This window comes from Ascidiella aspersa, chromosome 3 (genome assembly GCF_963924565.1).
Source record: "Ascidiella aspersa chromosome 3, kaAscAspe10.2, whole genome shotgun sequence".
Lineage (NCBI taxonomy): Eukaryota > Metazoa > Chordata > Ascidiacea > Phlebobranchia > Ascidiidae > Ascidiella > Ascidiella aspersa.
In genome coordinates, this window is record NC_139449.1 from 32,271,602 (window position 1) to 32,287,696 (window position 16,095).

A 16,095-nucleotide genomic window follows, 5' to 3' on the forward strand; every position below is an offset into this window, starting at 1 on the left:
CCGGCAAAACCTAATTTGAATGGGGCACTTGAAGCTCGAACAAGCTATTCCGAAGCATGTGTCATTCCGGACTTTGAATACATATTGTGATGCCTTTACGCGATAAAGGCGCGATCGCCAAATATGGCGTCAAGAGATGTACACCAAGCCCAATTTCTTGGCATGAGATATTACAGCGGAACCGTGTAATGTAAGTAATATTCACATTTCGGGTGATGTGTAGTCTCCCATTTTCATGACAACTGGATTGTAACTTGCGGTCGGGCGTACTGTAATCGTTAAATATTTCAAATTAAAAGAGCGAAATCATTCGAATTAAGATACTGATGATGCTTTATAGAGAAATATATTTATCTTTTTATAGCATACAAAACAAACTGATTTTCGGTTTACTAAGTTTTGTACTTAGTTTAATCTTTACAAATGATGTGCAACCAGAATCGTTTGTTTTCGCCATTCGGATTCAGGCAGATTTTGCTATTCGAAAGAATAGTTTGATTAAGAGAGCGAAATAAGAATCTTCGCAAAACAATATTTGAATAGGACACTAAAAGCTTAAATATTCTATTTCGGAGTAAGTGTCCGTAACTTCTCTATTTCTAAGATTAAATTATCCTCATTTTTAAGGATCTTAGTAAATTATTATGGTTCATAATTCGCAGAAATGTGATCAAGTCCTTATTCTTTCGGATATTTAAATAAGCAACAGTTGTAAATGTAAAATCATATATTCTCAATTTTATGAAATTATAAGTTTTCCAGCCGTCCACGTTTTGGGTGGTGTAGCGGAAAACCCTGCCCATATTAAATAAACGATAAATATTATGATATTTAAACACGGTAAGGGGTGTGAAGGCCAAATAAGGCTGTTACGGTTTTGGGAAAGTCCAAGTCAAGCACAGTCCTATCTTTTGAGTGAATAAAGCGCAACCATGTAATATAAGTAACATTCAAATTTTAATCTCCCATATTCACGCCATACAAGCACGGTACAAATACCGTGCGCTGAATAACATTGTGTTTTGCGGTAAGGCACTGTAATTGCGCCTCATGGCGGAATTCACGGGTTTTTCGGGCGATTTTCAACGGAAATGGGCGTCTGGCTTTCGCCCGGTATTGATGGCTGTGTCGTGACTACGGCTATTCGCTTCCGTCGACTATTGAAAGCTCGCCGGCAATTATGGCATAACGGAATGCCGCCGTAGCGGCTTATCTCTGTCCCAGTAACGCTGTTCTGTGTGCAACTTTCGCATTTTTTTGGCTAGAATGCAGTTTGATTTAGTTAAGAGAAAATCCAGGTCAATTTTTTTAGGTCATTTTTTCGTTTCGAATACGGAGTGGTTACATTTTCAGATCGTAAAAAGGTTACTTTTGCATTAAATCCATTTTTAACCTTAACGGAGTCAAATTTTTTGTTGGAAACCCAAACCAACTATTTTTTCACCTCCGTTTTTTTATTTAAAGCAATCTGAATTTTGTTGGCGAGAAACAATGCGACTCTTCACTTCTGTTTTATTGTTCGTTAATTGACCCTGCATTTTTCTTGGACGGTGAAACTATAGGCAACTTCTCTGCCCAGACCGTTTTTTCGCTTGATGGGCAATCTCATCATATATTGAACGGTAAAAATAAGATAAAACCGATGCCAAGGCTGTTTGCTGATAAAACCAGCCCAAAAAGTTTTATCTAATTTCTTATGAGTCCCCGCTAATAGTATATAAAGAAATCGTGTGCAAAATAGGGTACCGTCGCTTTTTGTGCTTCATTTTCGAAACGTAAATAGATACCTTCTTTTAAGTCCGATTATAAAGGCAGCAATTGTCGTCATTAACGTGCTTTAGGGCGAGGAGATATCTTCTTTTTTACATATTCAGTTTGCATAAAGGCAGCAAGTAAAGAATACAATTAAATCAAATCAAGTCGTGAAGCAATAATAACCACAGCCATCTCGTAATGCAATAACATTAAATCCACCACGTAACGCAATAATATCAAGAATTCAGTCTCGAAACGCTTTAATTGCATCAAGTGCGTGCTTAGGCCGACGCTTGACCGCATCAAGAAATCGCAATTTTATGGCAAAGGGGCGAGGCGATTGCTGCTGCTGCAAGTGCCATTTAACCGACAATTGTCTTAGCGAGGCAATTTGTCCACGGATAACCTGCAATTGTTGCAATTAAAACATGCAGGAGCAATCCGTTGAAGCGAAATAGCTAAGTGTTTTCTCACATGGGTGCGCTCCGGCCAATGATAAGACGTCATAATTGGGCCACGAAATAGCGCAAATTAATTAAGGAAACAAGTTGAAATAGTAAGGCAAATAACAGCAGTAAGGCAGATAATTGACTTCAAGATCGTTTTTATCCTATAATAAAGTTTTTGTCAGCTAATTAAGCAATTAAAAAATAAATTTGCGTTAATGGCAGCAGTTGTTTATTTGTTGTATGTTCTTAGCTTTTATTTCACGCTAAAAAAACGCAAATGTTCGTATTTCTTTTTTAACAACGTGTTGCACGTAAAGTTTAATGTATACATTCCAAAAACAAGAAATGCACACCAAACTATAGCTATACTTATTTAACTTTCACGAGGCAAAACCGCGACATCTAAATTTTAAAGCGCGTTGAGAATGTCACAGTATATTAATCCCGCCTTAAATATTAATTTTCCACGTCACAGCATCTAACTCCGCCCGGAATATTAATTTTCCCCGGGGCGTTCATTACCTGAAATAACACGCGTGCCCACAAAAGTCGCTTATCCTCGCTTACAAGGCCAAATCGCGCTGGCCTTTGTCGAATTTTACGCTTTTTTTAAAGGCAAAGTCATCAGCAGTACGCATCGCGTACAAAATTAGACGCACCAGACGAATAAGTATATATAGGCATTAGGCGCCCGACAAAGGCAAAACGATTAAATCCGTCACGTTTTAAACGGCGACGAGTTCACGGACCGTTGAGCCCCAAACGGTCGATCCCCGATATATTCGATCAGTGATTTGAGGGCCCGGGGTGGCACCCAGGGGCGCAGCCGAAATACAAGGGGGTCACATGAGAGGGCGGCTTTGTCACCCCTTTGGGTGTGTGCCCGATAGGGAATGCCAACACACAAAAACTCACGCGTCATTAGGTGAATTTTTGCGGTTTGGTTTTCTTGTGAGGTGTATATTGTGTTAAGGATATAGGAATAACGACACATTTACTTAAATCCGTCGCTTGCTTTTTTTAGGGGAAGTTTGGAATCTTTGTTTTAACTTGTGTAATTTTTTATGGTTAAGCGGGAAAAAAGGAAAAAAAAAACTTTATTTTAGGTTATAGTTAAAAAAGGCGAAGCAAGGGCATCTATCTCATTCAACTTTGCCATTCAGTTGTTTTTAATTTTTTTTATAATATGATAAACAAAATCGCTATAAAGAGGTCCTTCTCTTAAATTCTTTTATAAATTTTGGAACCGCTGAGTTGAAATCCTTGGCAACCTTGATTTGACTGAAATTTCACTGAGCTATTTGTATCGAAGAATGGCACAATTAAACTATATTTCATGCAACAAAAGCCCCAAATTGTAACATGCGACATCGGGAACAAGGTGTCATTTCATAATAGGTGATGGTTTGGTCGGCGCATGCACAACTGATCCACTACAGAGTATAGTACAAAACAACCCATTATCCTGAATATACAACACTCATCGAGCAGTCTTACGCCTCCGCACCCGAAATGGGAACAAAGTTGAAAGGCAGATATCACTTAAGTGAGGCTGCAATGTCGTCATTTTGCCAAAATAGGAGTATTCGGGTAAACGCGGGATTTACTTAAGCTTCAGGGTTTGAGTTTGGCGGTTGCAAAATCGATCTGTCATACGAACACGTCGATTTTCCTGGGGCTCTGGCCTTAAAATGGCTGCGTTGCCGGCCGCAAAAGCGTATTTTGGGAAAATGATCCAAGAAAGTGCCCGCATTCGACACTCAGAAGCAGACAATCCCAGCTATATACGAGTAGGGTTTGGAGAAGGGTCGCATATTTCAGCTTGTGGCTGCAAAAAGGGAGGCCAAAAATGGAAAAACGTGCACGCCAAAAAAACATATCGTTGCGTAGGATCGGCGGTCGCATGACTCGACAGAAAACAGAGGACAAGCAAGGCATTGCCTTGTTAAGGGTCGATAAAGAAATGCGTTATGGATGAAACGCATTTACAAACAATTTGCTTATTTAAATGCGTATTTTTGCAACTTCACGAAGGTGGGTCAAAAACGGCATGATTACACAGGAATAAATATAGTATTAGTTTAGACCTGTTGTTGCCAACCTTGGTTGTGGCTTTTTGTTTGACCTAAACACAATGCGTAAGTGTAATAGGGAGATTGGACAAACCAATTCTCTTCACTAAAATTTTATAAGCAAACAAAAAAGACAAATAGCATAGTTATATTAGAATTTACTTAGGGTGAGCCATCTCATTTTCTTTAGTTTTCCTAAATTTTGAAGTAATAGCTCAGAATCAACTTCAGTAAACCTAATCATGTGTGACCTACTACAGTCATCGACCCAACCAAATTATACGCCGATCCGATTTTAGCTCGCGGCCCATGGGTTGAGAAACACTGGTTTAGACAAAGAAATATCAACAGCCAAATATAAAAAGCCAACACAACCAAAAATGAATGAAAAACAATAAAGCCCAAAATGCTCTAGTATAGTGTTTGAACAGGGATTTATTTCCATTGCCGGTCTATCGGCAATGACGTAAACTACCGCAGTCGACAATCCAACCAAATTGCACAGGATTGAGTAACACAGGTTTACTCAAATAAATAACAACAACCAAAACTATAACTCCAATATGTGTTTGACCAGGCATTTTTGTGCCATTACCAAGTCCACGCAAAAGGCTCAGCATAATCTCACCCTGGCAGTGGGCCGCGTTGCATCTTTTCTTTCCTCCATCCACGCACTCGCACACTGTGCAGTTGTCCACGTTCCAAGTGTCACCCACGTCGTACAACTTCGTCCCATCGTCGCTGCTGCACATCGGACGCGGGTTGTAGATCGGCGAACCAGGGACTGGCAACAATAAAAATGATTTTTTTTTTCGCGAAAAAAGACAACCGAAAAAAGGGGATAAAATAAAAATTAAGTAAAACCTAATAAGAATATCAAAGCCCATACAGAAGTAGGTATCATTTTGAACGTTATGATGTTGAAAAAAAAAAAAAGTTATTCGTTCCAAAATGAAACCTATACTTCTGTATGGGCTTTGATATGATTATTACGTCTTACTACAACCTCCAATCATTTTGCTCCATAGGTAAAATCTGATTTTAATAAAATAACTAAGTATATTTAAACGACGACCTAAAAAAGTCAAAAGCTAGAAACAGCGTTAAGTTAGAAAGGCGGCGATAGGTTTAAAAAATACAAAACTTCAAACGATTACAACGATTTGGTAAATTAAACGATTGCTGAGATAATTTCTCGAAAAACTGCTTCAAACATATTCAAAGTCCTTAATATTTTTCACCTGAATTTAAAATTCTACTAGAGATCATTGTTTCTTTGTTAGTTTTATAAATTAAAGTAAGTTTCCATCAAGACAAATACAACAGCTAAAATAATAAAATAGAAACCTTGTGGTACCATGGCCAAGACACAAAAGAAATAAAAAGTGAAAAACGTCCCACCGCCTTCAATTTCAAGCAAAAAACAGTTATACCGACTATAGAAACTCACAGTCGTCGATCACGTCTCCGTCCTGGCAAACCGGGCAGCATTCGTCCGCCTTTCGTATCATTCTGCTACAGGAGAGGGCGGGACATGGGCGTGGCGTGCAGAGGCTCACCCCGTTCCTACACTCGCACGACCGACATCCCTCGCGATCGTATGTGGTGCCGTGCGTGTGACGCGTTCCGTTCACGCTGCATCCGGCGTTCACCGGTTCTGAATAAGACACAAGGTTTGACGTTGGAGATTATTTTTTACGCAAACGAATCAGAAAATAACGATAAAATATAGCAATAACTAGCGGTGACTACGATAAAAAGTAGGATTGAAGAGAAATATCACTCACAACGTGCTCTACACACGCAATTACTTACCGCTGGAGCAGGTGTATACGTCACAGCATGAACCCGGTTTTCCGTCGCCCCTGAACGCCACTTGGGGTCGCTGTACGCCCGAGCAGTTTGGAATCTTGCAACCCGCCCTGTTGCACTGACACCTGGGGGTAAAAAAAAGAGGGGTGATTTAATTCTTGGGGAGTTTGGGGGTGGACACCCTAAAAAACAGGGCGAACTTATTTGCGCAATGTTTGGGTAAATCACAAACAAGAACAAATATATATTTAAAAAATTCTATATCTATAAATATCGTGTATATTTTGTAACAAAGATCGTATTCGAAACAAAAAAATTGAACAAAAAACAACAGAAACCTATGAGATTGTTTTCGAAAAGCTTAAACTGTAGTGCCACAGTTAATCATTTTTCAAGAAGAAAAAGTTTGCGAAAAATGCATTTCTTTGACCACTTTGAGGCGTCTTTTCGCAACAATAGTTCTACAAATGACAACAAATTCAACATTTTCCTGTTTTGGAGGGCATTAAATATACGAGCACGCGTGCTCACCCCTTCACAATAACGTTGTAGTAGCAACAGCATCAACAACATCAACAGAAGTGAAACCCAGGTTAAAACAGGTCAAGGCCCCATTTACGAGGGATTCGCAAAATACATCAAACGCCTCGGCAGATTCGAACAACTCAATCAACAGAGCGTTAGCTTAAACGCGGTTTCCAGGAAGACTGTACTCGCGTCAAGGTGTCAGCTCGGGGCCTGGATTTAAGCCGACGTCTTTAGAGGCTAAGGCGCACAGAGCTTGGCGTTTACAGATTGGCGTTTCCTAATTTTGACGCCTCTCAATAACAAGCGTTGTTGTCGTCTCGTCGGCGAACTTGGAATTCAAAGCCAGGAAGTGGGCGTGTACAGAGATAAAGCATGGCGCTTTGGAGATTATGTATTTAACTATAACACGCTTTTCATTGATTGGCATATGTGGATTTTTGCCGTCAGTAAGTATTAGGCGAGTTAATTTCGGCTTTGTTGATAACTCAACTTGGCATCGCTGTATGAACTTTACCAAATACCAATGACCTACTTCTGTTTAACCAAAAAAACTATTTACAGTATTATCTATACAAGGGGCCCCTATAACTTTGTGTATAAAAGGCCGGAGAACTGTAAGGATTGAAGATCACGCGGATACAAAATTTTGTTTTAAACAGTGATTCGATTAATACTAAACGACGAAAACACAAAATTGTTATTTTAAATATTTAATGAGCTTTACAGAACTGTCGCTTTTGTTTAAGATTGTGTAATAGCGATTAACACTGGACAAACATATCCGTTAATCACGTAATAATACCCGCATTTAAGATCATTAAGGGAATGTATCGCAGGTCGGAGGAATTAATCTTGCGGACCGGATCTTGCTCGCAGGTCGTAGTTTTGTTATCCTGATCTATAGAGTTAACACAAATGACACCGAATTTGGCTGGAGCCTAAAGTATCCGTAACTTATACAATCCAAAATGCAAAAAATAAAAACATAAAGATGTATAGTTACGCTAGAACGAACAAACTGTAGACCTAAAGACTATGTCGTAGCAGGAATATTAAAGCCCATGCATAAGAAGGTATCATTTTAAACGTTTCAAATAACTCTTTATTCATTTTTACCATAATAAATAATGATTTATTCGAAACGTTCAAAATGCTACCTTTTTCTGTATGGACTTTGATGTTCTTACTACAACCTCCATAAATAATGGTCCAAAAAAATTCGATTGAAAGTTGAATAACCCACGCGCGGTTAACAGCTATTTCATCAAAGCTTATCCCAAAAGTTCCCCGAGTACTCCATCCAAAAAGTCGTGGAGTTATTCCAGGCATCCCAGGCCTTATCACCGTTATCGGCCTCTTTCAAGTGTGAGCCGCGCTCACCCATCAACAGTAGCGCGCCTCAGCTGCGAAAACACATGTTCCATCAGAACTGAGGGAAAGGGTTTGCAACAATCACAACACGGACCAGATGCCTTTGATATCCGTGCCAGGCGCCGCAGCGTAAACTACCGTCAAGTCGCAACAAGGCCCAGTTTACATTACACGGCCACTTCGAAGAGCCAGCCCGCTTCAACCTTTGGCACGCGTTTTGGGGTTTTTACTTCACATGGACATTTGGGCAAAAGCCTTTTTTTGCCGTATACTCTAAAAAGCTCAAACCGCGGTTCCGGGATGTCCAAGCATTTGGTCAATTTAAATTGGCGATTAAATAGAGCCATGTTTTGTAGCAATTTCCCAGCCTTGCTCCTCACTTAAACTGGACTCGCTTCCCCTTCAAATAATTTCACAGCCGGACCCCTTTTTCCTTATCTGCATTCAAAATGGTCATATCGCGGTTACGTGATTTCCACATCTTGACTAGTTAAATGGGAGACTAGATAGAGGCGTTTTTGTTGCAATTTCGCATTCTTGCTTCTCGCATAAACGATTTAGTGCTTCTCGTTCTTTGATCGGTTTGCAAAAAAGAGAGACGGTCCCTATATTTCACAGCCATGTTTTAAACCTTGGCTAATTGTCACATAGTTTCTTTGCCAGGTCTCGTTTCGTTCCATTTTCGTGCGTGGTTCGGTGCATCTTTTCTTTTTTTGAGTCTGTTAGCTTGATTTAAGATCTATACCAAACCAACCCGGCTGTTTTGCATACCCAGGTTACTTTGCAGTTTTGACAAAGAGAGACTCGATAACTAACTTTGAATTGGTCCGAAAACGACACTTGATCATTGGCTTAAAATACACATCCAACCTCCTTTAACTCCACATTCCGACACTGCCATTTTTTCAGCGTTCGCATTTTAGCCAACTTTCCGACACCAACAAAATCCAGCGAAATGTTTTTAGGCGCTAAAGGGGCCGGATCCGCCAAATCCCCTGGACGGGCGCGAGAAAAGGTCACTTGCTTCCCTTCGAAAGTGTGTTTTGGTCGCGGGGCGCATTTCCGCAAATATTTGCGCGGCCTTAGCCCGGGCGACCGCCGAGCCGGGATCAAAGTTTTCGAGTGGATTTTTAATGGACGGAACCCATTAGCCGCGTGTCGTTGACGCTTGTGGGGGGCCAAAGGGGGTGGGGAGGGGGCGTGGCCACGCGTGCGACACTGACCCCACGCAAAGCTGGGGTGGGGGCAGTTGAGGAGCAAAGTGACCGTTTTTATGGTGTTTTGTGTCGCGAGCGGACGATTTGAACGCTGCCGTTTGCTGGAGCGTTTAGTTGACACAGCAGAAACAAGCGGAGTGGAAAAAGAAGTAATATGGAGAAGCGGACACGAATGTAACATCCGACGTTTACTGACAGGATGGTAAGAAATACCGATGGATCGTTCGTATAGTTTTAACCAACCGCCATTCCCTAGAAGCCAAGGATTTTTCGTTAAATTGAGAAACGTGCTTTTTAAAACAAGAAATAAACACGGAATTTACCTGAATTTTTTGCAAAATGAAACTAGCCAAATGACCTAACACCGCACATTTGTTTTATGAATAAACACACAATTTTGAAACATTTAAATTCTCATGATTGATCAAAGATTAAAGTCAAGTCGTTTAAAATTCCCTCAACCTAAACAAAATGTTTCCAATTTTTATACTTTTTATCTTTGCTGATTAGGATTTTGCTGATTAGGTTCTTTTTACCAAGACGCTCAGACATACAATTGTCAAACTCATCCAAACAACTACACAACAAAAGAAAGGCGACTTACCGGCTTAAACTACGGCAAATCTTAAGGTAAAAATGTCACAAGCAAATTGTGTACACTCGACTCTACGGAGGTCGCTGGTTCGGGGAGCCACCCTCGGTTACTTAAGAAAAGTCGATAAAAGCGACCCGAAGCGGTAAGCATCAAAAACCCGCTGCGCACATAAACAAGGGAAAAGAGAAAGTATCGAGAAGCGGTCACCGGTCGCTACATAAACAACGCGACGTCGCTGTCGCGTATCGCGTTCAAAGGAGCGTAACCAGGCGTGTTGTGGCAAATGGGGGTGGGGGGTGCGTGGGTGTCTCTGTGTGTCGCAACCCTGGTCAATTCAAGATGGCGACGGCTTGTTGAAAGACGCGGCATCTTTGTAAGATTGCGTCGGCCTCTTTAAAGTTTACACAGTGCGGTCGCGACGTTTGTGCGTCTGTCTTTTCGGAAAGCGAACACAAACTTGAGAACAGCGTAGGTGGTCAAACTTGACTAATAAAAAAAGTTTCGAGAAGAGAATAGAAAAATGTTGTGGGCTAATTAACTTTAAAAACGATTCGTTTAGGGCTTTAATTGTTATTTACAGACGTCAAGTTAATCGCTGGATATGCTGAGTGAGTGATATTTTAGTTGAAAAAAAAAATTAAAAAAACAACAACAAAAAAAACAGGTGAAAATTTAGTAAAAAGCTACCAATAAACGAAATCATTAAAGGTAAACCAATCCTAAACTTTGATTCAGTTTAGCGAATATCTGAACTATTTGTTTCAGTTTGTAACGGGAACTGTCAGAAAACCAACCAAAACTATAGAAAACAGACCATCGCATGCTTATAGATACGTTATACAGATAAAAAAAATATAAATATTTAACAGCGATTCTTGTCAAAGCGGCCTACCGCATTCGGTAAATTATGCATGCCAGGTTGGGCGCCAGAAACAAGCCCCCTGTCCGCAAATGTGACGTGACGAGAGTTTTTGCTCAAATAAGCCCTTGTTGTTTTTAAGCACGCGGAGAAGGCGTATGGCGGGCGTATATAACAAGTGGACCGTTTACGAATATCAATAATTTACGAAAAAGGCGAAAAAGGCAATTGAAGCACGCGGAAATGTTATTGGATTGGATGAGAGGAATTTAATTAAATGAAATGACAGGGGATGTGTTTATCGAAGCAATGCAAAACACACTCTGTTTGATTTTTACATCGATTTTCTAACGTTTCAGCCGACACCGCCTTCAACAAGCATCCTTAAACCAAATTTTAAGCACAGTCACGGTCGCGTCATTACGCCAGCCATGACGCGGCAATTTTCGCAATACACGCCAGAAAAAATGTCGGTTATCATTATCACTGGGCAGTTAAAGCTAACGAACCCAGAAATCCGGACTAGCAAACCAAACTTTAACCTACCCCCAACAAAAAATTTAGCATATTTGAGGGTGTGTCGCCAGCTAATGTATCCACGACCAGCGGCTCCGGTTCTCTGGCGTGTTGGCCATCAGGGCGGTCGCCTGTTTACGCACAGGTAATGGGCCGTATCGGCACGCTAACGGCCAGTTTACACGGGACGGGTTTGACGTGGCTAGTCGTCTTCAAGAGCCCGTGGACCCCTTTTCCTACCCGGGATATTTGAGCTGGTGTCCAGCTTTCGGTTAATTTGTACAAGACAAGTTACAGTGATTGCTTTGAAAAGCGATGAGACCCTTTTCCTATCAGGGATATTGTGTCTTTTGTCACCCTAGTATCAGTTTAAACTAGTCGAGTTATGTATGTTGCCTTCCGCTTAAGAGATCTATATGGACACGCAAGGATATAAGGGATGTTGTCCGCGTTTCGGTAAATTGACACAATGCAATTGACAGTGGTAGCTCTAAACAGCTCTGGGAACCCATTATTTTATTCAGGATATTGCGTCTTTTTACACTTTATTGTAAGTTTAAACGGGACGAATTTTTCACGTTTTATCCCCTCAAAGTAGGCCCAACGTTTATAGCTATGGCGGCAAAATTGTGCACCCATCGAAACCATAAAATTTGTGTTAACTCTTTTAAATGTTGTTCCGGCTAATCCTGCCACTAAAAAACACATTTTTTAAAATAGCTGGTTTATTTGTTTGTTGTATACAAAAACGCTTACGCTTAGCCTGATTTTACACTGAGCTTGTCAGTCGCCTCAACATCCTTACCTAACCTTTCAAGCAGCCGACAACCCAGTAAATCATGTCCGACATCGACCCGACTACATCGGTCTTTACAGCGAGGTTAGAGTTTATGAGGCAACAGGTGTGCAATTTCAACCCTAAAGGCGAAACAATACACCCCGGGGTGGATTACCGTACACGCGATACCCCGTTCAATGCCTAAAAGGTTTCTCGCAAACGAGGCGGAAAAAGGAGAAAACGATTCCCGGATCGAAAAGCAACACAATTCGACATCGCGCGCCCTTCCGTTTGTTACGTCACGGAGGCGGGATTGTGTGACTGTAACACGTCACAGTCGCGGGGAAGGCGCGATTCGGTTCCGACGTCTCAAGTTCCGGGCGACGGGCAACAATGGATCAAAGAAAGGTGTTTTTGCACGCAAATCTCGACCTACGTTACATAGGGTTGCCACACAATTACATCAAAAAAACTGAAAGACCTAATTTTGGACAATTTTTTCAAAGACAAAAAAAAAAAAAGCTTAAAGATTTGTTTTTTAAACGCCACTTTCTAAACACATAATTAAAGCTGAACATGAAACAAATTCAATCAGTATTCGTAGACTTTTTTTTAAAAACAGATTTTATTTTACAAATATGGCAAACAATTCAAAGATATTAAAAGATTCGGTTGTTATTTTTTTTCCAATACAGAATACTAAATTGTCGTTGATGATAACTGTAAAATATAGAGTCATTTAACTTGTTTCATTAATGGGCCGATAATTGTAAGGACTGAAGATCACGGGCCGGATGTAAAATTTTCTTTAAAGTTTTTAAGAAAACATAAATTTTTTTAAAACCAAAAAAAAACTGTCGTGAGCTTCATGAATTGTTGCTCTTGTTTAAAATTTCATCTGTGCTTTAAAAAACGTTGCTGCATTTTCGTGACAAACAGCCGTATCTTAGGTAAGTCTGTACAGCCGAATTCGTCATAGTGTGTAATAGAAAATCTATAGCGCAGTCAAAAACGGAAGCATTATATTGAATAGGAGACGACGACCGTTTTTTCGAGAGAGAGAGAGCTTTATAGAGAGAGAGCTTTATACTACTTATAAGTGGAAAAGTCCGCGACAGTGTAAAGAGTGTCTCAATACAAAGTTTTAAAGGTTTATTTAGACTGCTTTGTTATATTTATGCCGACATAAGAGCTCTTTTCTCCTTTTTCCCGGGTCCCTGGGAATGTTACCGTGAAAGTATATAGGGGGGAATATGCAGAGAACCAAAACCGAAACAAGTTATGTTTAAACACACAGAACGCGCATATACATCAACGAAGGGCATACGAGCGGCACAATTGTGTACCATTCGCCGTAAAGTCTGGCCAGAAAAACTACAGCTTCGTCCAGACAAGTCCCGAGATACGCTGAATGAATGTTGAACGTCAAACACCTTTGAGGCCAAGTGCAAAACACTTCTCAGCCTTTCCGTCAAGCTTTTTGGCGAAGTTTTAGAAAAGGCGAGCGATCGCCAAGAAATAACGCTTGCCCGCGAATTCGAAAGCTATAAGTGGCCTTTAAGTGGCTTCCAGCGAAAACGCGCGTGAGAAAGCACAACTCGCCTTGGCAGGAATTACGCTAAGCGCTTTTTCGACTTTGATAGGAATTTTGTCAGATGGAAGGCGCTTGATTTATAAAGACAAAATTGACTGCGACATATTGATGGTTTGAACAAAGCGCCGAGTACATGGTTTCAAATACGCCAATAGGCCACAGTAGGCATTATCGTAGCCCTATTATTGAAATTGACTAATGACTCTGGTAAACTTATTTTAAAAGGTAAGCATTCTGCAATGACAAGAAAAATCGATAAAAATATAGCGCTTATCAGAGACATTTTTAAAGTTTTTTTTTTATAACTTTGCTTGTTATCCATTAATCTCGAATTTCGCCGAAAAAAAAAGAAGGTAAAACTAGAAGAGAAAAACAGCTTAAAGCAAACGCCAGACGTTTTGTTTTTTCTCCAACTCGAATTTGACAAAAAAGGGTAAACTTAGGAGAAAAACGGCTTAAGCAAACGCCATACCTTCGTTTTTCCCAAAAACTTACTAGCCAGGCGGCAAGACGAGAACGTGCTCACTTTGGAGGCGTGAGTCATATTTTCCCGGGGATTAATAGGGTATCCCGGTTGAAACCGCGCAAGTAAACATCGGACATTGTCGTGAAAATCTCCTGCTTTGAGGAGGAGATCAAGCGGCTTTACAGTCCCTGTGATGTCTTAACGTCACTTTGTAATCGCAAACTTCCGAAGAAGAAGTCTCATGTTGTTAAGCGCTCACCATCAAACACAAAGGTTTTTTTCGCGCTGGACAAAAGTTGAAAAAACACCGCCTAAGTAAACTGCGGCCATTTGGGTACGCACGCACAAAGGGGTAACCACCGATTTTTTTCGTTTTTTTCAGGTAAGCCGCGACCGTCGCGACGCAAGGCGTATCTAATAAAGCGAATTACCTAATCGCCCCTACGAAACGAGCAAACCTCGTATCTGTGTTTTCATCGGCCATCGAAAGAACAGCGGCAAGGATACGAGAAAACGCGCTATCGAGTTTCGCTCGTTAAAGACCGCTTTTCGGCGAGCTCGAGCAAGGGCCGACGCGTGTAATTTAAAATACTTGGTTTCCGTATTGCATTTTTCTCAAAGCACGATGCTTCTTGTAGTGTCCGGAAAGACTCATCGGCCAGTGTATAGCCGGGCCAGGTTACATGGCTAGCCAACTTTAGGTGGCTTGTTCAACTTGCCTAGTTTACGGACTGCTTCTAAAGATGGCCGGCGCTTCTTCTTCTTTGTTGGGTTACAGGGCGGATAGAAAGGTAGACCTGGTTTCAAAGTAGCTATGCAGCTGGCCTCAAATGCAGGCGTTCATTTTATTATACTGTAAACATTTTGCCTTCGTGAAATGAAAAAAAACGGCCAGGATTCCTTATTAGGGTAAACCTGGCCCTATTACGTGGCGTGTTTTTAAAGCATACGGGTCTAGTGAAAGCGGGTTAGTTTTTTTGAAGGGGGTTGGGTGGGTAAACTGGCTATAAAAGGCCTCCAAACTAGCACTAAATATGCCCAGTGTTTGCAATATATTCACAATATTTGCCCATATGACTTTTTAGCATTGAAAGTTCACTTTTTTTATGTTGGCGTGATGGAACAAAAATGATAACATAAAAAACAAGTTACCATGAAATGATATCATAAACATGGTATTTAACCCAGAAGAAATTACAAAAGTAAAAAATGTATTCTATTAAAATGTGAGGAAGAGTTGTCATTTTAAATTTCCCATTATGAGTTTTTAAAATTTTTTTTTAAATCATCCTACATCAAATTAAATAGGATTATACGAAATTTAGACCTTAAAAAAAATTCTAGTAACAATTCAAGATATATACCCAGTATTCCGTTGGGACTCCTATCCCACGCCCCAAAACCGAATCAGTCAGTCGATGATGCAGTCCCACAACACCCCTTCACCCCTCTATCCTCCACCCACACACTTCCGTGTTTCGGAAGCTCAGCAAAAAGAAACGCAACGCAGTCTGGGCCACTGTTTTACTGCCTATGCTTCCCTTAAACCGTATCCCCGCTGTTGTTAGTTACACCTCGCTTGTCGTGGTAACACGCCCCGTTGCACAAGATAACGCTCAATCAGCTGGCGAACATCGTTTTTCGCTGTCTCACGCTATTCTCTGGCAGCTAGGGATTTTGGTCGACAGGCCAATTACCGGTGCAAATAACAATAAATCGATCACAGAGCAGCGGACGGTTAAATCGGTCTTATAATTGGAGATTCGCTTAAAAAACTAACTGTCTGGTATTTGATTAGGCTTAGGTTAGGTGGTGCAATTGCCTACTTATTTAGGGCTTATCTCACATTAATTCGAAAACAAAAATATAAATTTATTGATGCGATTTGGCAACGTTTTAGTTCACATTTAAAACAATATGCTCTACTTTTGATTGGTATTTTAGTCGCGGTTTAGACCCCTACTATAGTAACATTTGGTAGACGAACTGTTTTCGACCAAAAGTTGTGATTGTTTTAATACTTTCGAAATGACATACCAGACACTAATGGCATACAAAACTGTTTTCACCTCTTAATAAACCG

The 16,095-nt window shown here is 40.6% G+C and overlaps 1 protein-coding gene across 1 annotated transcript in view; it reads right to left on the reverse strand.

Annotated features, from left to right (window-relative positions):
• The window catches only part of LOC146162512 (cysteine-rich motor neuron 1 protein-like), a 60,421-nt gene that overhangs the window by 13,930 nt on the left and 30,396 nt on the right, over positions 1 to 16,095 (reverse strand). The window contains exons 6-8 of the mRNA XM_083385451.1: positions 6,092 to 6,213; positions 5,727 to 5,933; positions 4,905 to 5,060 (exon numbers count right to left, since the gene is read on the reverse strand). Coding sequence (XP_083241577.1) covers positions 4,905 to 5,060; positions 5,727 to 5,933; positions 6,092 to 6,213 — 485 coding nt within the window. The remainder of the gene's footprint in view (positions 1 to 4,904; positions 5,061 to 5,726; positions 5,934 to 6,091; positions 6,214 to 16,095) is intronic.